This window comes from Microtus pennsylvanicus, chromosome 5 (genome assembly GCF_037038515.1).
Source record: "Microtus pennsylvanicus isolate mMicPen1 chromosome 5, mMicPen1.hap1, whole genome shotgun sequence".
In the NCBI taxonomy this organism is placed as follows: Eukaryota; Metazoa; Chordata; class Mammalia; order Rodentia; family Cricetidae; genus Microtus; species Microtus pennsylvanicus.
This window is the reverse complement of record NC_134583.1, coordinates 50961384-50987802: the sequence shown is the minus strand read 5'-3', so window position 1 is coordinate 50987802 and position 26419 is coordinate 50961384. Positions and strand designations below refer to the sequence as shown.

Here is a 26419-nt window from a genome sequence, read left to right as displayed (position 1 = left end):
AAAAGCTGGACATGGGAGGATTCCATCATTAATGAATGCCAAAACAGGCAACGTGTAGACAAGTACTTGCCTAGAGCTGTGGCGGAGGAGATTATGAATGCTATAGAATTAAATTTTTTGGAAGAGAATAACAAAAACATCCTAAACTTGGTTGTGGTGATGGTTATACAAAACTAGCCATATCAAAACCCACCAAACTATAAGGTTAAATAGGTAAATTGCAAGGAATGTGAATTTGGTGCCAACACTGCTATTTTTACACACGTTATTTCTTTAAACCACATTGCTGTTGTATTTACTGTGCCAGCCATGGTCTTCAGGAGCATGAGGTCCCTGGTGGCTCTCAGCATGAAACCCCTTATTTACTCAAAAGCCCACAGCCTCCAGCTGCTGTGGGATAATGCTCTTGTACACTGTAAAGATTTGTCACTCATGTTAGTTTGATAAAACACTGATTTGTCTGTAGCCAGGCAGGAAGTATAGGTGGAGCAATCAGACTAAGAGAATTCTGAGAAGAGGAAAGGCAGAGAGTGAGTCACCATCCAGATGCAGAGAAGCAAGATAAGAATGCCTTACTGAGAAAAGGTACCAAGCCATGTGGCTAAACATAGACAAGAATTATGGGTTAATTTAAGTTGTAAGAGCTAGTTAATAATAAGCCTGAACTAATAGGCCAAACAGTTTGTAATTAATATAAGCCTCTGTTTTTCTTTGGAACTGAACGGCTGTGGGACCAGGTAAGACAGAAACTTCTGTCTACATTCAGCAAGGCATAGTGATGTGCGCCTGTTTTCCTAACCCTACAAAGGTATAGACAGGACAATCAGGAGTTCAAGGTCATTCTTGGCAACTGAGCAAATCTGAGGTCAGAATGGGCTACATAAACCTGTCTCAAACCATCTCCTTTCCCTCCAAAATGATAGGAATGCATATACAGCTCTCTATGATTGATAAATATGATGAAAATCTCTCTGGAAGGCAATTTGGTCATTGCAGCAAATTAAACCTACTGAACTTTCAGGCTTAGCAGTTAAAAAAACTGGCTGTTCTCCCAGAAGACATGGGTTTGATTCCCAGAACCCATGTGGGGGTCCACAACATCTGTAATTCCAGTTCCAGGAGATTTGACCCTCTTCTTGGCCTCTGCAGGCACCAGGGACACACATAGTGCAGAGACATAAAGGCAAACACCATACATATAAAATAAAAGTTTTTATAAACCTACTTAACTTTAAAACAACAAAGGTAGATCTAGTGAGAAAGAACATGAAAAGGCCTCAGCTAAACCTAACTAACAACACTGTTCATGCTCAGTGACAGCTGAGAAATTTTAAGAGTCAAATGTACAGAATTCAATTAATAGAAAAAACCAAGGGGCTCAAAAGATGACTCAGTGGTTAAGAGCACTTGCTGCTCCTACACAAGACCCCAGTTCCGTTCCCATGTGTAATTCCAGGTTCAGGGGCTCTGACGACCTCTTTTGGCCTCCTTTGGCACTGTGTGAATGGGGCACATACACATGCATGCAGGCAAACACTCATGCACATACATATTTTTAATTTCAGTAACTCTACCAAAAAAAAACTTTAAAAAAAGAACAGGTTGCCTGGCGTTGGTGGTGCACGCCTTTAATCCCAGCACTCGGGAGGCAGAGGCAGGCGGATCTCTGTGAGTTCGAGACCAGCCTGGTCTACAAGAGCTAGTGCCAGGACAGGCTCCAAAGCTACAGAGAAACCCTGTCTCGAAAAACTAAAAAAAAAAAAAAAAAAAAAAAAAAAAAAAAAAAAAACTTTAAAAAAAGAACAGGTTTTTTAAGCAAGAAATGCAACTAGAATATGAGTAGCAAACATGGTAAGAAAGTATAGAGAAGGAAAACTGCAGGAATGGGAGGCTGGGAGGGCAGAGCACAGAGGCTGCAGGCCTCAGAGGAAACACTGAGCTGGTGTACCATGTGCTTCTCTCTGTGTGTGCTTCCAAAACAACGGGGTGCTGCTGGGAAGCACCGGCATCGCCAACGGGAATGTGGCAGTGGCCAGTGGATTGCCAGCTTCAATCACATCGCCCAGACGAACCTTTAATACACAGGGCAAGAGCTGACCACAGCAAGGACCAACGAGCCTCATCAGCCACAGATCTCACGGAAGAATGACTGTCTCAAAAGCCTGCCGAGGCAGAACAACTATTTTGTGTAGCTAGTTAGAAATAAGCTGTTTTCAAACTAATAACTGGCCGATGTCTTCAATTATTCACCATCAAGTAATCCAAGTATAAAATCTTGTTTCAAAAAGAGGAAGAGGAGAGGGAGAGAGGGGGAGGAGGAAGAAGAAAGCCCACAAAACTGGAATTTCAAATCCTTTCACTAAAGAAGGAATTTAACAAAATTAACACTCAGGCAAAATATTTCATAAAGAACAACAGACTGCTTACTCACCTGAGGTCTCGGGAAAACTGGAAGTAAATTCTACCAGTGTGACAAACATCAGGAATGACTATCAGGAAGTAAATGCAGAAGCCAAATATGAAAGTTACTTTTTGGAAATCAGGCTTCAATACAATGAATGTATTTCAGGGCCTTAGACTATCCAGAGTAATAATCCAGACAAAACCAGAAGACTTGGGGAAAGCAAGCAATGAACACAAACACTAAAGAAGAGAGGCAATCTTAAAGCACTTGAGACAACCAGACGGAAGCAGAGGCAGTCTGAGATTCTCAGAAAGTTTTCAAAGTAACTCCACCCCTGCCTTTAACCATTACTTCCCCTCTGTAGAAAATAATAATAATAGGACTTAGTCTTTAAGAGTGCAGCTAAAGGAACACTGCTGGAGGAGCTAAACTGGCTCAGTGGATAAAGGCGCTTGCCACCAGGCCTAAAGACTGAGTTCAATCCCCAGAACCCACAGAGTAGGAAGAGCTGACTTCTCCAAGTGGACCTCTAATCTCCACAAGTGCACCTCTCCCACCCTCATACAGGCAATAAATACATAGAACGTAATTTAAAAATCATTTTAATCTATTGCCCCGTATTGGCTGAACTGCTTCTGCTCATAGGGCTAACACTGGGATCCAGCAAAGCCACATGAACTCGGACATACGTCTAGCAAGTGTGTGATTAACAGTTCATATTTTACCGCAGAAGGAGCAGCAGCCCTGACATCTTCTGCCAGCAGCCTTCACACTTTGGGCTTTTCTCTCCCCAAACCAAATTTCAGAATCTAACCCCAAAGCCCTTGAATAGCAGGATGACCAGACAGCCAGGAACAGGGCTCATTATTCCACCACACCCTCACTGGCTCCACAACAGTTTTGCTCCAAATTTAGTGGTTCAGTTTGGACTTTTTCAATGCTTCTATCTTTTCTCCCACTTACAGGACTTTAAACTACCAGACTATAATAGTGTTTCAAAGCTTAAAATTCAAATCTAAAAACACACTCTACCAAGGGGAACAAACTGCAGCATCAGGGCAGAGTGTTTCAGAATATGAAGCCAGTGGACCACGACCTCATCACTGACTCAGCCCCCACAAATTCTGATGCTGGAATTCCTCAGTATGTTCCATAATATTCTCTTTGTTTTTATTTTAGAAACAGGGTTTCTATAGTCCGGGCAGGCCTTGAACTTACTCTACTGCTGAGGGTGACCTTAAACTTTTTTTAATTTCTTTAGATTTATTTATTATGTATAGCGTGTTCTGCCTGCATGCATGCCTGCACAACAGAAGAGGGCAGCAGATCTCATTATGGATGGTTGTGAGCCACCACGAGAGAAGTGAACTCAAGACCTCTCCAGCCCTGACCCTGAACTCTTGATCCTTCTACATCTACCTCCCAAATGCTAGAATCATAGGCATTTATCACTACACCAAACTATTGTCAAAACTTTTAAGATTATGGCTGGGCATGGTGGTGTATATCTTTAATGCCAACACTCTAAAAGGCAAGGGCGGGGGAATCTCTATGAGTCTGAATCCAGCCTGATCTACACAGCAAGGGCTACATAGAGAGGTCTTGTCTCAAAAAACCAAAAGGAAAAAAAAACTTAAGGTATCAAGTGTTCAGACATACCTTCGAGCAATGATTCTCAACCTTCCTAATGCTGCAACCCTTTAATACAGTTCCTCATGTCATGGTGACCCCCAGCCACAAAATTATTTTGTTGCTACTTCACAGCTGTAATTTTGCTACTGTTATGAATCATGATGCAAGTATCTGATATACTACCCCTAGGTCATGCATGACCCATGGGGTTGAGAATTGCTGCCTTAGGGTGTGTCTGTGATGCCATTCCCAGAGAGGACTAACTGAGGGGAGATGACCCATCCATCCCATAACTGAAGGGAGACGACCCATCCGTCCCATAACTGAAGGGAGACGACCCATCCTAATGTGGATGATACCATCCCATAACTGAAGGGAGATGGCCCATCCATCCCATAACTGAAGGGAGACGACCCATCCTAATGTGGATGATACCATCCCATAACTGAAGGGAGACGACCCATCCGTCCCATAACTGAAGGGAGACGACCCATCCTAATGTGGATGATACCATCCCATAACTGAGGGGAGATGACCCATCCATCCCAAACTGAAGGGAGACGGCCCATCCCAATGTGGATGACACCATCCCACACTGAAGCGAGACGGCCCATTCTAATGTGGATGGTACCATCCTGTGGGCTTTAGTCCTAGACTTAGTAAAAAAAAAAAAAAGTGAAGAAGAGAAAATGAGCTGAGCTCCAGCAATCATTCCCCCCTCTAATCTACTGGTCTTCCCAAATGTGAGCAAGCAGCCTCATCCTCCTTCTGCCAGAGCCCCTAGCCCCTCCTACTGCTAAGCCTTCCACACCAGGATGGACTGTATCATATCAAACCGTGAACCACAGTAAGTATCTCCCCCTTAAGTCACTTCCTGTCAGGTATTTGGTTATAGCAACAGGAAAAGGAACTCATGCACATTCTAGGAGACAACCAGGGGAAGATGTGAAGACATCCCTTAAAAAATCTAGAGTGAGGGGCTGGAGAGATGGCTCAGTGGTTGAGAGCATTGCCTGCTCTTCCAAAGGTTCTGAGTTCAATTCCCAGCAACCACATGGTGGCTCACAACCATCTGTAATGAGGTCTGGTGCCCTCTTCTGGCCTGCAGACATACACACAGACAGAATATTGTATACATAATAAATAAATAAATAAAATCTAGAGTGAAGTTTGCTGTGTGACATCTACACATCAATTATTGGATTATCATCCCCTTTGCTATTCGTATTAACTCCATCACACTCATTCTTTAACAACCGCTGCAGCTCCTGGGAAACCCTAGTTTCCAGGGTGAGTAAAGCATCCCGAGAGAAAAGAAACACAGAGTATCACAAACACACTTATTTCAAAGAGCGAAGCAACCTGGAAGTGTCAGTCAGAGAGAAGAGGAAGGGAGGACCAGAAGCTCAACCTCACTCCTTCCCACCTTCTGAGGCCTCCACACCCAGCTTTGTTTGTTTGTTTGTTTGTTTCAAGACAGCTTTGCTTGTTTCTTTCTTTGTGTAGCCCTGATCTTGACCTTGATCTCAGAGCTGCATTTGCCTTTGCCTCCCAAGTGCTAGGACTAAAGGCGTGCACCACCAAATCCAGCTTCATACCTGGCTTCGTACCCAACTTCTTAATGCACCCACCAACATGGACTGCCTTGGTCTACTTGTTGCAGACAAAACAAGCAAAGCTGTACATGAAAAAAAGTTAGCATCATACCTTTTCCAAGATGAACTTGTTTAAATATGGCATGTAGCCCTGGTTGGAGACAGGCCCTTCATCGTCATCCCTGAAGTGCTCTTCAAGGGCAACGGGGTCATGTGGAACCTTCAGCACCGTGCACAGGTTATGCGAAAGGACCTAAGAGGGGAAAAAGACAGCGTAAAGACACCCACTTACCACCACACAAGCCCTAACTGTGTGAACACGACACAGTGGCCCTTGGCTCCTAGCAAGGTCATTTCATATTAACTGGTCTACATTAAGGAGGAAAGGGAGCAGGGGCAACAGAAAGTGTTCAAAATTAAACTTTTCCCTGTGTCAAGTTCCCCTTGGATGTCGGAACTTGTTTACAGAAAGAACCTGGCAAAACGCTATAAAGCATTTTGGAGAAGATGTTTGACCAGGACAAGACATACCTGCTCTGGGCTCATTTCCCACTGACTATATAGAAAGGACCATATTAATACATGAATATATCAAGTATTAGTTACTAATCTCTAAGTGTACTAATATCTAAGTTTTTATGGCTTTAGGCTAAGTTTAGCATCTGTATAAAAAGACACAAGACAGTCAGTCAGCCAAAACACATCTGTAATCCCAGTGCTTAGCACTTGACAGGTTTCAACAGGAAACTGTGAGTTAGTCAGCCTGGGCAGCAAAGTTCAGGCCAGACTGGGCTACCTTGTCTCAAAACCAAAATGGAAAAATAATCACAGATAGACCAAAAAAAAAGAAGTCTGGGAGCTGGAGATGCTGTTCACCGGTAGAGTGCTTGCCTGGTGTGCAGAGGCCCTGGGTTCTATTCTCACCCAGAGACAAATGAGGGGTGGAGGGGAGAAGGGGAGGGCAGGGGAGGGAGAGGAGGAGCTGCCATCCCAGAGCACAGGCAATGGGCTATTGTTGTGGTACATTAACCTAAGTGCACACTTCAGCACCCACGAGAGAATCAGCAAGCTCAGTTGTCTTAAGTTTTACATTAAAACTCCAGTACCTTCCATTTCATTTACACACTAAACAGGTCACGTTACAAAGGCAAGGCTGGACTCTCTCCTCCAACCACTGTAAACCTCCCAAGGTGTCAAATCCCAGGTTAATATAGTTCCTATCCGTTCAATATTAAACATGTAACTACTCTTTGCCATGTTCACTGAGCGGTGGTGGCACATGCCTTTAATCCCACAACTCGGGAGGCAGAGGCAGGAGGATCTCTGTTGATGGCCAGCCTGGTCTACAGAGTGAGGGCCAGGACAACCAGGACTACACGGAGAAACCCTATCTCAGAAAGGGGGGGTGGCCACATTCATCCACATAAGCATCTTCAATTTCACTAAGGAGGTCATCTGCTGCATACACTTATTTTCAGCTAGGATCTTTTAGATTAAAGTCTAATCTATAAAAAGAACATTTGCATATCTTCTCTCTATACTGGTTTTGCTTCTCAAAGCGTCATCTGTGTGGAGATCCTTTCATGCATGCTCTACCGGTTTTAAGGAAGTCAATTTACTAATGGGCCTAAGCCCCACAAAGCAGACTTTTACCAACCCTACAACACAAGCGGAGTTCCTCACACAGATCCTGTACATCCCAGCAGAGCCTTCAAGAGGAGCACAGTGGAGCCTTGCACACCAGTCGGCAAACCCTAAATATATTTCTTCCTCTATCTATCAAATATACCCTAATTACCCAACAAGGTTTTGTTAGGTTTGATTTCAATACTGTAAAGTGTTTAGAAATCACAGAGAAAAGTTCTCATGTCAGGCACAGACACCATCCAGACAAAGATCACTTGGGACTTTACCAAGTAAAAATCCCCAACCACTGATTAAATTAGGGTATGTCTATAAAATGTTAAGATCACAATGAAGCTCACTGTACACTGATAGAAAACAATTCCAAGATGAACTACACCTTTTTCTAGGCAGCATCTGCAGTTCAGACCCTGGAACTGGAGCTACAGGCGGCTGTACCACGCCATGTCCATGCCGGGAACTGAACCCAGGTCCTCTGCGAGAGCAGCAAGGGCTCTTAGCCACGGAGCCATCTCTCCAGCCCAGCCACATTTTTAAGGGTATAGTATTCAAGTGTCACAAGAGAAATGAAAAGGGAGAAAAAACTATGGAATTCTGAAGGAATACATAGGTAACTAATAAGTGGGAGGCAGGGACAGAAGACAGGATTCACAGCAGCTTCTTTAAAAATTAAAAAAAAAAAGTTTTGTGTTTGTTGTCTAACTTTTTTCCTGTTCTTAGAACAGAACCAAGAGCTTCACACTTGCTAGGCAAGCACTCCACCACTGAGCTACCCCACACTCCATACCTCTCCTTTCGCTTAAGTTCAAAAAACAAAAGAAAAGAAAGAAAGAAAAACAAAAGAAGGGAGATGGCTCAGAGAGCTTGCTGCACAGACATAATGGATAACCTGAGTTCAGATCCTAGTACCCACATAAAAAAGCAAGGGGTGGGCCCATGAGTTTGTAACCTAAAGAGAGAAGGGATAGCAGCTGCCTATAATCCCAGCACTCAGGAGGCGGGGACAGAGGATCCAGGGGACAAGCTAGCTGCATAGAGTAGCTGGAATTGGTTCAGGGTTCAGAGCACAGAGCAATTAAGGAAGATACACAACATCAACTTGTGTGCATGTGCCCATGTGTACCTAAACCACCACACACACACATGCACACGCACACACAATGCACACATACATGCACACGCACACACAATGCACACGCATGCACACGCAGGCACACGCACACATACACACATGCACACACACCCACATGCACACACACGCACACACATGCACACACACATGCACACGCACATGCACACGCGCACACACACATGCACACATGCACACACACACATGCACACACGCGCGCACACACACGCACACACACATGCACACGCACACACATGCACACGCACACATGCACACGCGCACACACACACACACACACACTTTGAAAAAATAAATGGGGGGTGTCTGGGGATACAGATTGGTCAGCAGAATTCTTTGCTGACATGCACAAGGCCCTTGGTTTGATGCCCAGCATGGCATGCACCATGCACAGTGCTGTGTGCTTATAATCCTAGCATTTGGATGTGGAGGCAGGTTAATCAGTTCAAAGTCATCCACAACCAAATACTGAGTTCAAGGCTAGCCTGGGACATTTGAGACTTGAGATTCACCCCTCTCAAAAAAAGGGGGGGGTGTTAAATAAGTAAATAAGGGTGGCTTTTGAGTAGTGAGAGACAAACAGAAAACATTCATATGGAGGAATGGGATATGAAAAATAGCTGACTAAATGAAGCCAAGCTCTCCAGCTAGAGAGAAAGGCTCAGGAGTTAAGAGCTCTCGTTGCTCTTGCAGACCCAGGGTAGATTTGCAGCACCCACACGGTCGTTCACAACCATCCCTAACTCCTTTCCAAGGGATCCCATGCCCTCCTCTGGCCGCCTTTGGCACCAAGCACACACGGTGCACAGACATGAATGCAGGCAAAACGCAACACACAAAATAAAATGAAAAACCTAATAAATTTTTTCTTAAATATTTTTAAAAATAAGATTAAATTGAAAAATATAAAGCAAAGCCTAAGCAAAGTTCATTCTCTCCCACGCCTACCCTGTCTCTGCACTTGGGTCTCCACTGAAAAGTCTGCCATGGCCCTGGGCACCATCTTAGCATCCTTCTCGTCTTAGAAACAGGAAGTACTGGCACAAAGACGAAGGTCAGCGAACAGCACTGAGAGCAGAATTCGGGTTTCGTCACCCTTGCCCTGCACTGTCTAGTAACAAACCCGACTCTTCAGTCCTCCGAAGAATGCTGTTCCTGGGAATTCTTCCCACAGCGCCTCTCCCACTTTTAGGAATTCTCATTTTCCCTAATGAATCAGATCAGCTCGTTCTACTTTTTAAAAAAAATGCTGCTTGCTGTTTGTATGTGGAGGCGCCCTGTTTGCCCCACGGTCCTGAAGATTTGGATGACTTCAGCATTGAACAGCTGAACCGCACTCTGTAAACACAATGCAGCTGCATTGACCTCCCACAACTGAGCAACTGAGGTGGGGGTTTTTCTTTTTATCTTTCCTTCTTTCTTTCTTTTAATTTTATGTGCATTGGTGCTTTGTCTGCATTCATGTCTATGTGAAGGTGTTAGATCCCTGGAGCTCGAGTTACGGCCAGTTGTGAGCTGCCATGTAAGCGCCGGGAATTGAAGCTGTGTTCTCTGGAAGAGCACTCAGCACTCTTGACCACTGACCATCTCCCCAGCCCTCTGAGGTAGCTTTCTTCCCACACTTAATCACGTTATAGTAACAAGCACTGTGAACCTAAGACCTGGGCCTTAGGATGATGTGACTGGTTTGGTCTCAGTATCCTCAGTATAAAATGAGGAGCTGGGTTTAAGTCTAAACTTTGGAAGGAAAAATCCCAATGCTTAATTGTTAATCCAAATTCATTTCATGAATTAATTCCACAAAAAAAGTCACCATTTGGAGTGATGGTTCAGCTTTGTTACAGTTTCTTTTTTTATATACAGTAAGGCTTAGAAAAAAAAGTCTTCAAAGAGTTTAACCACAGAAGTTAACACAAAACAGATGAGAAACTTTCTAAGGGGATATTATCTTTTGTCAACAGTTCTTTTAAAAGTCTAGACAATACCTTGTTTTTGGTTTTTGGTTTCTTAACTTAAAAAAATATATAAAGAAATCGAAATTTAGGGCTTAGGAAGTCACCCAGTCAGTAGACAGGCTTGCCTCTCAGCCATGAGGACCTGAGCTCCATTGCCAGTCCCACGCAGAAATGTTACACACGATGACACTTGTAAACCCAGCCTGGGGAGGGGGGTGCAGACAGGCAGAAATCCCTGGGGCTTGCTGGCCAGCCAGTCAAGTCTAATGGTGAGTATCAGGACAAGAGACCCTGTCTCAAAAGAAGTTAACAGTATTCCTGAAGATGACACCAAGGTTCTCCTTTGGCCTCCACAAACTAGTAAAAAGACGAGAAAGTTTCGTAAACCCCCACAGCAGCCTGGGCCTTTAGAGTAGACCCTCAGCATCCACTCGTTTACCTCAGAGACTGCGAGGAAAAGTAAGGTCTAGAGCTATTTTTACAAATGAAGATATTAAGTCTGAGGATTAGAAGATGTGCCCCAAATCCATCTTGCATGTCCTGATACTGGCATTAGAACAGAAACCAATCACTCTGGTCTTTCCTTGTGCCACCTTCTCTCTCCTGGTAGATTGCCTTGCCTATGAAGAGAGAACTCCAAAGACGCACGCTGTGGCTAGGCTTCATGGATGGGCTAGTGCCCCCTCGGCCCCACCAGTCAGGTCCCCAGGGCCCAGCAAGGTGACAGGCACTCAGCAGAGCTGAGTCAACCCCTGTGGTGAAGAACCACTACAAACCCAACCAACCTCTGTGTGGAAATGCTCTCCTCCCAGCACAGGCTCTGAGGAAACCACTCCCATAAGAATCAGCCCTTTCTCCACACGAGAAAGCAGAAAAACAGATCGAACAAAAGCAATCAGAAGCAAAAAAGACTGCAAGCCCCTATTTGTAAAAGGATTGCCATGAGCTGCTCTAGCTGGAGCCTGAAACGCTGAATTTATCCCACTTCAGACGCCTGCTCCTTCAAAGGCCATTCTCCAGCACCCACATGACTGCTAAGCAATTTTCCTCTGTCCCTTCGTCTGAAGAATAAATCATTGTTACACAATAAAATATCCACATCCATGCCAGAAACTCATCTCTCTGGGCCCTTGATGGCAGCCTGCTGCTGGCCCCGCAGGGCCTCTGCTCTGAGATGTCCTGTGTATGGCCTCTGTGCATGGCTTGCATTTATGCTTTTAAGCATTTTTGCCCCAGCTATCATAAAAATGAAATCAAGGATGGTGGGCGACTAAACAGGGTTTTGCCAAACACACTACTGCTGAATGTTCACCCTCTTCCCTCCCAAAGATGTAGAGATTCTGAAGGCTTCTTTGAAACGCACCCCCGGTCACACACGCTTCCCTATACAGGATGTGCGCAATGGGCAAGATCAGCACAGAGAAAAGGGGGTGGGGACCGCTATTCCAAACACTTGCACAATTACAGAACCGTAATTCATAACGGGCGATCTTTTTCAAAACACGAAAATTCCTGTCTGACTTATAAAATTTCAAGCTAATGGCAAGTTACCAGAAAATTCTCCCTAACAATAAGGCCGAATGATCAACTTCCTACATAGTCGATGCCCTGCCTTGAAGCATTGTCTAACATTAGTCCTGCCCCTTTCCCCATGGAGTCAGCTCCCCTTCTGCCAGCAGCTTCGCCTCCTGCTTATCCCTGTTGGGTCTCGTCTGCTCCTTTTAAGTTATTTCCATTCTATTCAGCCTCAAAAAGGAAAAAAGGAAAAAGAACAAAACCCTCAGTTCAAGTACAACCAATTACCATCCCAGACACTTTTACCAAATAAACCTCCAAATGCTACTTGTGCCAAAGGCCTACAGAATTAGAAGCCAGAGAAGCATCCGAGCTCCACACCTGTCTTCCCACAGCCAGCTCAAAAGGACTAGCGTGGGGCCAAGGATGGCTGCAACGGAAGCGCAGCAGCCCTAAGAGAGGGAGGGAGACAGGGAGCGTCTCTGACCCCAACCACATCTCGATGCCTTCCAGGGAAAATGCACCACTGTGCTACGCATGTGCCACTGGGTCACATTCTAAATGAAAAGCCTTTAATAAATTACTTGGGGTGAATTCATCAACTTCATCAGCAACTTACTAGAAAACGCTGGCAAATTTCATCTTAAAAGGCTTTAAACATTCTCTTTCAGGAAAAAGATACCCAAGCAAACGAAAAGGCTAATGCCACAATTACTTAATGCCACTCTTAGAGATTTTTTAAAAAAAATAAAAGGAACATATAATAGCAAAATGAGCAATGGGCATAGATAGAGAACTCACAAAGCAAACTGAAAACTAAACATGTAAGCTATTTTCCAAGTTCAGGTTAAGACTGGACATCTGAAGCCTAAAGCTGGCTGCTGTGTGTGATTTTTGGTCTGGCTTATGTCTTTACAGCTTTATTTTTTTATTAATTGTGCACGTGTTGGGAGTGGGGATGGGGCAAAGGGTGTGAATGTCACGGCACACGTAGCAGTCAAAGGGAAACCTGTAGGAGTTGTTTCTCTTCTTTTAACATGTTGCTCCCAGAGACCAAACAGACTGTTGGGCTTGAGAGCAAGTCCCTTCACTGCCCCACCTCACTGGCCCCAACATTTGAACATTTCCCGGGAGGGGGAAGGCACACGTCACAGTGAAAGTACGGAGGTCAGAGGGGGCTAGGTTCTCTTCTTTCCATCATGCAGATGCTAGAGACTAAACTGAGGTCGTCAGGGTTGGCAGCAGGCACCTGAGCTCTCTCATCTGTCTATAAAGGAACTTTTAAACATTTGGTTAAGGTAGTAGTAGCTTTTACAAGGAAACTACACTTAAGGAGTTACAGCTATGTGTGTAGCACTCGCCTTTAATCCCAGCACTCAGAAGGCAGAGGCAGGCAGATCTCTGAGTTCAAAGCCAGCCTGGTCTACCCAGTAAGACCCTGTCTCAAAAAGAAGCCCTAAACTATGTATACTGCGTGGAGATCATCCTCCGAATTGTTTCTTGTTCTGCTGCTTGTTGGTTCTGGAGGGGTTGTTGTTGCTCTTCTTCCTGTTGGAATTTTTTGGATGGCCGGATATTGGTTGTTCTGTTTCTAAGACTCAGTCTTTGAAGCCCAGAAGACTGACCAAGGGTGACTGTAAACTCCTGATCCTCTACCTTCAAGTACTGTAACTACAAGAGTGCGCCAGCTACCGTGCCCGGCTACTATATTATTTCCGTGATTTTATACCTTGGAGTGTACTACAAAAAGATCAATTTCTACCCTTTCTTCAAAAATAAATGAATCAGTGAACAAATAAATGATGGGATACTTAGCCATACTAATGTGGATAAGCTTCCCTTTTTACTGAGTAACATCAGATACTTAAGCAACAACACAGCATCGATTGCTCACAGGCTCAGTCTTTGCCCTGCCTATGTCTGGTGCCGGAAAACGCAGAGCCGCCGTTCTGCCTACCGCACAACTGACAGGCGGGGACAGAGATGACAGAGATGTGACCTATGCTTTGGGGCATGGCTGGAGGAAAACAAAAACATCTCAAAAACCTATGAATAAAAACCAGTAAAACAAAGCAAAATACACTCCTAAGTGTTGAGAAGGATGGGATTTGTATCCGTGTGCTATGGTACTGAAAGATGCTCCCAGCACAATGCTCAAGAAGGGAGTCACAAAAGCACAGAAAAGAAGATCCTACTTACATAGCAGCATGTATGTCTGTCTCAAATTTTATATACTATATGTGTGTGTGTATGCATACATACATACGCCTGGATATCTGCACACATGTGTGCATGCACAGATACTGGGAAAGGATTATTAAAAAAAGGCGATCACCAGATATGGCAGTGTACACTGAGGGAGAGCTGAGGCAGGAGGACAAGAGTTTTATGTCAATCTGGGCCCCACAATGAGCTCCAGGTTGCAGTGACACCCTGCCCCCCCCAAAAAAAAGCCATCTGTAGAAGAAAATTCCAATAGGTTTCTCATCTGTGACTTGCACCACTGTTCACATTCCTTAATGACAGGGTCCTTCATCCATCTGTACAAACCCAGAAAAACTAATAAAGTACTTCATAGAAACTAGCCAACAAACATGGCTAAGACAAGGGCACTTGAAATCTTTCAAGATTCTTTTCTTTGATTCTCCTTACACATATGGGCACTTTTCATTTATTCTGCTATGCCTCCAGAGAGAACTTTTAACTGCAACTTCTACTTCAGATAACTTTCAGAAGTATTAGTTATTAACACTGTTGGAGCTGCTCAAGCATAATTCACCAGGCTGGAGAAGTAGCGAGGCAGTCTCATTCCTTGACACTCAGTATAGTGCCTGCCACATGGGGTGGGAGAGACCTCAGGTACAGATGTCCTACCATGCAGCTTCTATCCTAACCAGCCTTCGGGCTAATATTCGGGGAGACACATCCAATGGCTCCTCAAAAATGCAGGAAACCCCAGAAAGTATCAAGCCCCATATATACCATATTTTCCTCATGTACCAATAATGAAATTTAATTTACAAATTAAGCCCAGCAAAAGATTAACAATAGCCTGAATAATGATAACAATAATAATAATAAGTGAACAATTAAATCAATATACTATAATAAGCTATTTAAAACTTGCGAAGTATTTATTTCTAAAATTTTCCATTTGGTATTTTAGGCTATAACTGTTCACGAATAACAGAAGCCATAAAAAGCAAAAATCCAGGGATAAGAGGCAGGAGAGAGGGAGAAGTACCCTATGTCTTAATCCCCCATTTAAGAGATAAAATACAGCAGTAGAGGGCTGGAGCAATGGCTCCTGGCTAAGGCACTTGATGCCAAGCTTCACAACCCGAGCTCCTTCCCCTGAACCCACATGGTGGAAAGAGTTACCCTCCATTCTCCACGCACATGCTAAAACATGCGCATACCCCTCCATCCGCAAAGTAATTAAATGAAAAAAAATGAACAGAAAAGTCACCTAAGAAAGGACCTCAGGATTTTAATCCAGTCCAACCTATCAAAGTCTGTATCAAACAGCTCTCACTCTGCCACTGAGACCCGGGTCAGCTGCCCACAGCTCTCTCAACTCCCAGGCAACAGCCACCTGGACTCACGTGCATCATCCTGTGACTGGAAAGAACTGAGGGGCTCTGCTCCTTGAGGGCAGACTGTGCCCCTCTTCCCACAGCTCACTGAAAAGGCAACACTTCCCAATGCTGTCTTTACACTTAGAACTACTACTTTTCTTCTTGACACGGGAGGGAGTAGGAGGTCTGGAACTAAAAGCCACGTGGAACTCTGCCACGAAGTTCAATTTCTAAAGTCTCCTCCTAAACCACCTTTCTTCTTTCCACACAAAAGTTAATGTACGCATTATTCCTAGTAAATGTTTTTCCTCTCAACTGCTGAGAACTGCAGCATCAAGTAGACTGGAAGTGGCAGGATACTCTAGTCCCAGCTATCCAGGTGACTGAGGGGAAGATCCTGTGAGCCATGAGTTCTAGGCCAACCTGGGCAAAACAGGGAGAACCCCATTTCAGCTCGGTACTATAACCTGCCAGCCCTAGAATGCTGAGGAAGAGGATCATCCTGAGTTTTAGGCCAGTGTGGACTATACAGAAAGTTCCAGGCCACAGTGGACTAGCGTGTGAGACTTTGTCTCAAACAAAAAGGAAGAGTGGGATGAGAAGAAATAACGGGCGCTGAGACACAGGTTATACTTCGGTTTCTGTTGCGAGATAGGAGAGAGAAAGAGAACCCAGCAGCTCTGATCTCCTCCTGTTCACCGACAGGAGGAAGGTCCTGGACACCCCTCGGCTGGGCAGGATGAGAAAGCGTGGTGGCAAGCTTAGAAAGCAGGTACCTGTAGCTTCGTTATTGTGTGCCTGTGGTAGTGATACCCAAAGGAAGTGGGGCTCAGGAAGGTTGTAAGCTCCGAGTTTTAAGGTCAGAAATGCTGGGCTGAGGTGATCGGACAACACCAACAGTGCCCTGAGATACACGTATTGTCTTCGATAAGACAAGAGTTTACACCTATTTTTTTAAGATTTATTTCTTTTATGTGCATCAGTGTTTTATCTGTGTGTGTGTCTCTGTGTATGTGTACACCGTATGTATATGTGTGCATGTGTGTGTCTGTGGGTGTACGTACACCATGTGTTTGTGTGTGTGCGTGGTATCCACAGAGGTCAAAAGCAGCATCAGGTCCCCCCTTCTTGAGCCCCCTCCCACATGTATTTTTTTAAGCACAAAATTCCCAGGTCATCACACTGAACATTTTGTAGCAAAAAAATAGGCACCAGAAATAAGCCTCACCTCACTCTAACCCACTTTAAGGTTTGGGCGTATCTGGTGTTCTTTTTATTTAGAAAGCTAGCCTTACTCTTCTGTTTGGGAAATGTCACAACTATTTACACATGCTGTCTCTTTGAGGCAGGGTCTCGCTAGGTTTCCAAACAAGCCTTCTCATTCTCGGTCCTCCTTCTCAGCAGAGATAGACTCGGACCCCCACCAGGCTGCCTTCCAACACCTCCGAGTAGGCTCACTTTGGATTTGAATGCCCTAACCTTGCTTTTTGAAATTAGAATTTTTGGTTTCCCAACATAAAGAGCTTCTAGCACAATGGTTAGCAGGAAACGCAGTCGGCAGGATTAGGAACGCAATGCTATTCATGCCAAGATCATGAGAATTAACCTGGGCTTTGTGTCTGAGCTCCACACAGAGCGAGGCCTTCCCTGCAGTTTGCTTCCTTGTGTTTTCAGCTTACTACTCTTGCATGGTCAATTACTTTAACAATCCAGGTTAAAACTTTTGAAACTAGATGCCTGCATAGGAACAAAATACGAGATAGTATTCAAAACTATGCAAACCAACACCAAGTTAAAGAATAAAAAACAACTGATTCAAGATATTTCAAGCCTAATGGTTGTCTTGTAATCCCACCTCTTGGGAGGCTAACACAGGTGCATTTGTAAGTTTGAGGCCAACCTGGGCTACAGAAGAGACCCTACTGGGGGAGAATATGAATGAGTACCTATCAATGAGAAAATGAGATGCAAACTACCCACACTGCCCCTCTGAAAGTGATTTTATTTGGATCCTCACTGGAGTTGTTTCTAAAAACAACAGACAGGAAGTGGAGCCGGTACCCTTATTTTAAGACATTCCCAGCACTAACATGTAATTCACACTGAAGCCATAATTGCAAACTAAACTTTATAATAGAGGGTGCAAAAATATCACTTGAGTTTGCTATATTTAAGGGAAAAACACTCTATAACACTATATATAACTATATAATCACTACATAACAGTAACAGTATTAATTTAAGGTACATTGTGAACTTTGGAAGGAGCAGAAGGGCAGAGAACTAGTGTGAGCCAAGAGAGACTTTTCATTTTGTAAGTGCCATTTTTTAGTCTTAGGAATTTTAGACCATTTGTACATATGAACTATGACAGTTCCTTTTAAGTTGTTAAGTGATAACCTTTATTATTGTGTGCTGGTGTTACATATACTTCTTAGCAAGGAACGACCAATGAAATGCTAAAGAATATGATGACAGTTGGGGGTTTTTTTGTTTATTTTGTTTTGGTTTTTTGTTTGTTTGTTTGTTTGTTTTTCAAGACAGGGTTTCTCTGTGGTTTTGGAGCCTGTCCTGGAACTAGCTCTTGTAGACCAGGCTGGCCTTGAACTCCCAGAGATCTGCCTGCCTCTGCCTCCCGAGTGCTGGGATTAAAGACAGTTTTTAAATAACCGCAGAATAAAGACTAATCAGAGGTCAGCGAGACGGTTCAGTGGGGAAAGGCATTTGCCATGAAGCCTGCCTGACAAGCTGAGTTTGATCCCTGGGACCCACATGTAGAAGGGGAGAGCCAACTCTCCCAAGTTGTCCCCTGACCTCTGCGTATACAGTGACCTGCTCACACACTCACCTAAAGAAATATACAACTAAAATGTAACAGAAGAGTAAGTATTCCCTCGATTTCCAACAATATGCCCTGGTGTGGGAAGTCCTTCTGTCTGTGTTTTGCTTTTATTCGTTAATGAATAAATCTGTTTCGGCCAGTGGCTTAGCAGAATAGGGCAAGGCGGGAGTTCCAAGCAGAGAGAGGAGAGAGTAGGCGGAGTCAATGAGAAGCCAGTAGCTGCCTCTGGGGACAAACACCTCCGCTGGAACCCACGACCTTGTGGTGATGCACAGATTAATGGAGATGGGTTAGTTTAGGATATAAGAGCAAGCTAGAAATACCCTTAAGTGATTGGCCAAGCAGTGATTTAAATAATATAGTTTCTGTGTGATTATTTGGGGAGTCTGGGTGGCCGGGTAACTAACAAGCCGCCTCCAACACCCAAACCTATTTCAATTATGACTTCTGAGAACTTATACCCTGATCTAAAAGCAATGTCTATTTCAAAGGGCAGATTACTAAGGTCTCCTAAAGTATGGAAATTGTCTCACATTTAAAAATAATGCACTGGGGGGCTGGAGAGATGGCTCAGCGGTTAAGAGCATTGCCTGTTCTTCCAAAGGTCCTGAGTTCAATTTCCAGCAACCACATGGTGGCTCACAACCATCTGTAATGAGATCTGGTGCCCTGTTTTGGCCTGCAGGCATACATGCAAACAGAATACTGTACAGATAATAAATAAATAAACCTTAAAAAAAAGGCACTGGGAAGACAGAGGCAGGCAAATCTCTGTGAGGTCGAGGCCAGCCTGGTCTACAGAGTGAGTCCCAGGACAGCCAGGGCTATACAGTAAGACCCTAGTGGGGAGGTGGGGCTGGAGGGTTGGAGGAGAATTACAGCAGCGAGTACTCTCCAGCACTATGATTAAAATTTTTAAAAAAGGAACTTAATCCCTTAAATATCTAACTTGTGGAACGGAGCAACACCAACTCAATATTAGAATAAAATAATGAACTGCCTTTTAACAATATAATTATGAACTGGAACAATGGAGCTGATGGTTTTTCTAAAGTGGGCAGAAGTGGTTCCCTTCCTTGTGGGGAGGAGGGGACTTCTGGAAAGTTGCGGGAAGACCACTGGCCTGCAGTGACCTCACACACACTTGTTTTAACAAGGAAGCATCACTGTGAAATGCTGAGCGGCTGCTATTACCACACAAGGTTCCTAACCACATGTCCCATGCTTTAATATTTATTTACTTGTTTTTATGTGTTGATGTGTGTGCCTGGATGCATACATGTGCACTGTGGGCATGCAGAAGCCCACAGAGGTCAGAAGAGAACACTGGATCCCCCGGAGCTGGAACTGAAAATGGTTGGGCTACCATGTATGTAAATGTTAGGAACCTGAACCCGGCTTCTCTACAAGAGCCAAAAGGGTTCTTTAACCATTGAGACATCTCTCCAACCCCCATATATTTTTATTTTACTGACAAGTTTAGTGAAAGTCTGTATTTGCAACACCAAAATAATGTCATTATATTATTAAATTTTTCTTTGGATTTTATGTTTCAAACTGAGCGCCTTCCATCCAATGAAATTCCTACTGTTTGTGTTCCCTACCTTTAGGCTACACTTCATATCATATACGCCAATCCACTGCATGCATGTGGAGATCAGTGGACAACAGGCAAGAGTCACTTCTCTCCTTCTACCATGGGGTCCCAGGGACCAAATGCAAATGGTCAGGCTTGGGAGCAAGCGCCTTTACCAGCTGAGCAATCTCAACGGCCCTACTGTTTCAAACAGTCTTGTTATATACCTCTGGCTATCATGGAGCTCTCTATACACCAAGACTATCTTAAACCTGCCGTAATCCTCCTTTCTCAGATTCTCAAGTGTTGGGATTACAAGCGTGAGCCACCATTCTTAGCTAGACTTCTTGTCTTTTAAGGATAAGGCAGTTATCTAAGCAGTATAGTTTATGTGGGCAGGGTGTAGAGAGAATTAAGTAAATAGACATTTTTTCTTTTTTTTTAAGATTTATTTATTTATTTTCTGTATATGAGTATTCTATTTGCATGCACACCTTTATCCCAGGAGAGGGCATCAAATCCCACTAGAGATAGTTGTGATCCACCATGTGGTTGCTGGGAATTGAACTCAGGATCTCTGGAAGAGCAGTCAATGCTCTTAACTGCTCAGCCATCTCTTCAGCCCCCTCTTTTTTCTTTTTTTCATTGCTTTGTTTTGTTTTGTTTTTCGAGACATGGTTTCTCTACGTAACAGCCCTGGCTGTACTGAAACTCCTTTGTAGACCAGGCTAGCCTAAAACTCAGAGACCCTCCTGTCTTTGCCTCCAGAGTGCTGGGAATAAAGGCATGTCCACCACAGCTAGCTCTAATAGGCATTTTTTAATGGTTTCACACCCTCTTAATTTGCATGCCAAAATTTAAACTCTTTGAAAGTAAAGACTCCTATCTATTTCTTCTTCTCCCTGTCTCTCAACCATATCACCTGTACGGTGCGCAATGCCCAACACAAGAAACATCCATTCTATACTCATGAGTGCGTCCATCTGTGCCAACAGTTACGAAGGTAGGCCAGCAAGAGGGCTCAGAAATATAAGCCTGAAGACATGAGTTCAATCCCCAGAACCCACTGCAGAGGGAGATAAAAGACTCACAATGGTTCTCTGAACACCACAGACACACCACTGCACTCGTGCTTTTGATTTCACACATCACACACACACACATCACACACACACATCACACACACACACATACATCACACACACACACATCACACACACACATACATCACACACACATCACACACACATCACACACACATCACACACACACACATTACACAAACACATCACACACATCACACACACATCACACACACACATCACACACACATCACACATCACACACATCACACACACATCACACACACACATCACACACACACATCACACACACACACACATCACACACACACACACATCACACACACACATCACACACACACATCACACACACATCACACACACACACATCACACACACATCACACACACACATCACACACACATCACACACACACATCACACACACATCACACACACACATCACACACACACATCACACACACATCACACACACATCACACACACATCACACACACACCACACACACACCACACACACATCACACACACATCACACACACATCACACACACACATCACACACACACATCACACACACACATCACACACACACATCACACACACACATCACACACACATCACACACACACATCACACACACATCACACACACACCACACACACATCACACACACACACACATCACACACACACATCACACACACACACACACACACACATACACAATAATAATAAGCAAACTTTTTTTTAAGTTATAAAAGTGGGGCTGGAGAGACAGCACAGCAGCTAAAAGCACTGGCTGTTCTTCCAGAGGACCTAAGTTTCATTCCCAGTACCCACATAATGGCTCACCATCCTTTATAATTCAAGTCCCAGGGGGTGATATGCCCTCTTCTGGTCACTGAGGGGACTACACACATGTGGTACACAACTATACATGCAGACAAAACACCCATACACATAAAAATAAAATAAACCTGTCTCAACAAATAAAAAGTAGGGCTAGAGAGATGGCTCAGTTATGACCATGTATTGATCTTGCAGAGGACCAGAATCCAGATCCTAGCATCCACTCACAAGTACCTGGAACTCCAGCTCCAGGGATTGATGTCTCCGCCTCCTTAGGTACATGCACTCACACCTCACAAGGACATAGACATATAATTTAAAAGTAATAAAAAAATTAATTTTTTAATACAAAATTTTTAATTAAAAAAGAAAAAACCAAAGGTAGACCAGCAAAATGGCTCAGCGGGTAAAGGTGCGTGGCCACCAGGTATGACCTGAGTTATCCCCAGAGCCCACACAGTGGAAGGAGAGAACCACTCTTCTACACTGTCCGCTCCACACACACACACACACACACACATGCTCGTGTGCATGTGCACACACAGGGATATACACTATAAATAAACCTAAAATAAATTAATGGATAAACAAATAAGATAAACCAAGCATGGTTTCCACATGCCATCTCAACACCTGAAAGGGAAAAGCGGGAAGACTGCTGTAAGTCTGAAGTCTGCCTGGTCTGCATGGCAAGTTCCAGCCCATTCAGGACTACATAGAATGATTACCAAATAATAATAATAATAATAAGTTAAATTAAAATAAATAAATAGATATAAGAATAGAGATGGAAGTATAGCTCAGTGATACAGAGCTTGCTTAGAATGCAGCAGGCCCTGGGTTCAATCTCCAGCACTACACAATGAAAAAATAGGTAAGCAGAGGCTGTGTGGTAGTGCATGTGGCTCGGGCAAGAAGCGTGTGTAGACCTGGATTCAATCCCCGGCACCTCTGTGAAAATACGCTGCACGGAGGTGGGCACTGTCATCCCGGCACTGAGGAGGTGGAGACAGGAGGAGCCAACCAGCCTAGTCTGACTGGTGAGCTCAGGCCAATGCGACACCTTCCGCAGGGTGGCACCAGAGGTTACCCTCCGCCCTCTACAAGCACCATGTAGCATGTGCGCCCACACACACAAGAACACACGCATACACAGATACACACACAGTTTTAAAGTAAAAATGGGGCTAGAGGAAAACTCAGGGTAGAGTGTTAGCCTAGCATGCTGGGTTCTAGCGTGGTACTTTACACACACTAAAGAAGACAAAAAAAATTACATAAGTAAATCAATACATTAACTTCAAAACACTACTGCTCACCAATGAAACAGACTCAAACACCAAGAAAAAGTTTAAATTTAAATATTTCAGTTCCAAAACACTGGCAAGATGTGCACACTGAATTAATCCAAAGTCTCTTATGCAGACACAGGAGAGCCCAAATACAGCTTCACAGATGTGCTAGCAACATGGGACTGAAACTATGAACCGAGATTTTACACTTCCTGCCTAGGTTGCTGTCAATAATCCCCTAAGGGAACAGCAAGATGCCTCAGTGGGTAAAAGGTGCTTGTTGCCAATCCTGATGACTTGAGCCTACCCCTGGGAATCCACCCAATGGAAGGACAGAACTGACTCCTGGAAACTGTCCTGTGATCTCCAGATCCACAGAGGTAAGCACCCACACACATGCACACACAATGACATTAAATAAATGGAAGTTCTCTAGGGCAAGCAGAGGTTTCATTGAAATTTAAAAAAAAAAATCCCTTAGGTTCTTTTCCTCAAATTTGTAATGGAGTACAAAGAAAGTAACAGAATTTTATCTCATCTATATCTTCAGTTGGAAAAAGGGGGGATTAAGGAGCACTGGCTTTACAACGTGAAAATCTTGCTGGGCATGGTAGTGCACATCTTTAATCCCAGCACGAGGGAGGCAGAGGCAGGTGGGAAAAAAAAAGTGAAAATTCTCGATCTAACCTAGCTACTGTTTACACTGTAACTTAGGACAAATCACACCTCAGAATCTTCAACTACCATACTGACAAACGGAGGGGTAACCTGGTACTATATGGAGGAAAGATGAACCATTTTCTTAGGTTCTTTAAAAGTTATAACTGAAAGTTAAAAAATAGTAATATTGATGTTTTCCAATGTATACAGAGCAATAAATACGAGTTACACACAAAGCAGAAAGGGTAATGAATTTTACATGGCATAGGCTTTCTACGTTCCCCTTGAAGTGACAAAATAGTAATTCTGAGTACATAAAACAAAAGAGAAAAAAACAATGAATGAATGAAAGCCAAATCATAAAATGGCAATCCTAAATCTAACAATATCAATCATTACATTAAATGTAAATGGCCTAAATATTCTGATTAAGAAGGGTGTCATAGAACAGTCAAGGCTCCACAGAGAAACCCTGTCTCCCCCCCCCCCCAAAAAAAGACAGGTATCTGAATGGTTTAAAGAAGATCCAGCTGCACACTACACAAAAGTTATAATAGCAAGTAAAAACAAAGTCATACAGCTCTATTCAGAATCACAAGTAAACTAGAGATAAATCTAGTTTATCTTCAAGGGAGAGTGGATAACTATGGCACACCTGTTATACTATGTAATAACCTAGAGGTAACAATATACACAAGATAGGCTAATTCCTAAGGCATTTATCTGAGTAAAGGAAGCCAGTTTCAGAAGATCCCATTCATATCAAACTGTAGACAAAGAAAAACTAGCAGATCAATGGTTACCACCTGTTGGAGATAAGGCAGTATGACAAAGCTTTGTGGGAGGGAACTGATGAAATCCTAGTTAGTGACAGTGACTTCCTACATGTGCTAAAACTCACTGACCTGTACACCAGAAACGCCTATTGACTTTTTAAAAATATTATCTTTAAATTATGTGTATGCGTGTGAAAACGTGTGTGCTGCTGCCCACAGAGGCAAGAGGCATCAGAGGCCCCTGGAGCTGAAGTTACAGGCAGTTGTGAGCCACCCCACGTGGGTGCTGGGAACAGAATCCTGGTCCTCTGGAAAAGCAGTGGCTCTTAACCACTGAGTCATCCATCTCTCCGGGCCCCGTATATTAATTTGTAAAGTAAAAGTATGTGGCTAATTTCCATCGGCCCTTCCAGACTATGATTTAATGAATAAGATCAAAAGGAAAACAAGTGAGAACGCCAAATCCTACTGGCATAAAAGCCACTACTGAAAAGAACTTCCTCATTTACGGCACAAAAAAATACAAAGCAAACCCAATCTTCGGAAACTTCTTCCCAGAAGAGGCTTAAAAAGCAACAGTCACTCAGATCCAAAATGTGTATATTTGAAAAATGCCTGTGAATGGCTCTTCTTGTCTGTTTCTATATCTCAGACTCTTCAAGAGGCTGCCAATTTCTCCTGGCTGAGGGCCACTTTGGGGTTTACTCAACTTACAAGTGTCCCTTTATGCGTACCTCTGGGGTCCTTGGGCAGCCCTGACGAGGACTCTGTAAAAGCAATGGCCTTCGCAGAGAGCCAGCAAGATCCGAGCTGCTCGGCACGCGCTCTCACTAGCCCCAAGCTCTGCGAACGCCGGGTTGGAAGGCTCTGGGAAGGCTCTGCTCCGCGTCCCCGAGGCGAGGCGGAGGCTCCCGGGCTCCCCGCCACCCCTCACAGGGGGACGCCCTGCGGGTCCCGCGGCGCCCCTCTGAGCACACTGCAGCCGTCGCGGAAGCCGGAGGAGCGCGCCCGCCCCCGCGCACCGCCCCGAAGGCCAGAAGGAGGCGCGTGGACGGCTGCCCCGCCGCTTCCCAGCCACCCCTCCCTGCGGACCCCGCCGCGGGTCCCGTTCCCCCGGGGAAGCGCCGGCAACAGGGACCCCACCTTGAGCTGCGACTTGGAGACCTTGCCGCTGCGGTCCAGGTCGAGCGCGGTGAAGGCGTGCCAGATGGCTTTGAGCAGCTCGTCCTTCAGGCCCCCCATGGCTGCGGCTGCGCTGCCCCGACGGACCTGACCCGCCCTGCCGGCCCCTCGGCGACTCTGCCACCAGCAGGAGCCCCACAGACGACGCTGCCCGCCGTGCGGTCACCTGACCGCGGCAGGCCCCGCCCCTCTATCCCCGCCCCCTGTCTGCCCCGCCCCTCCGTCCGGCCAGCCGTCCTCCCGGACGGCGGCCTCTGTCCAGTGTGGGTTTGTAAACACCGCGCCAAGTCCATCTGGTGGGTTTCCACACCAACTCAGGCCATTTTCAGAGCTCGCGTAAGCCTGGAAAGAAATGCCCCCCATCCCTGGGAACACGCGAGACTCAAGTGATCAGTCCTTGCGGCCTCTGTGGGAGTCCCATAGTTACTACAGGAGCTTTGGTTCAGTCCTGAGATGGAGTCCTGAGAGGTCAGACAAGAAGGCAAAAATGCCCAGAGCGAGCCTGGAATGCTTAATCCCAAATCAGGGAGAATGAGGAAGGGGACAGAAACAAAAAAGGAGCCTCTGGGAAAAGTTGCTTCGGCGTTGATGCCTCTGTAGCGGCCTCTGGGAAGGCAACAAGTTTCAAAGAGAGTTAGAAAGTTCATGATGGGCTGATAAGATAGCTGGG

General features: G+C 44.6%; 1 protein-coding gene across 1 annotated transcript in view; it reads right to left on the bottom strand.

The window, feature by feature from the left end:
• Swap70 (switching B cell complex subunit SWAP70) overlaps positions 1–25940 on the bottom strand; it is a 64138-nt gene extending 38198 nt beyond the window's left edge. Inside the window, exons 1-2 of the mRNA XM_075971871.1 lie at positions 25711–25940; positions 5744–5884 (exon numbers count right to left, since the gene is read on the bottom strand). Of these exons, the coding sequence (XP_075827986.1) occupies positions 5744–5884; positions 25711–25809 (240 nt within the window). The 5' untranslated portion in view covers positions 25810–25940. The remainder of the gene's footprint in view (positions 1–5743; positions 5885–25710) is intronic.
• Positions 25941–26419: the final 479 nt, after the last annotated feature.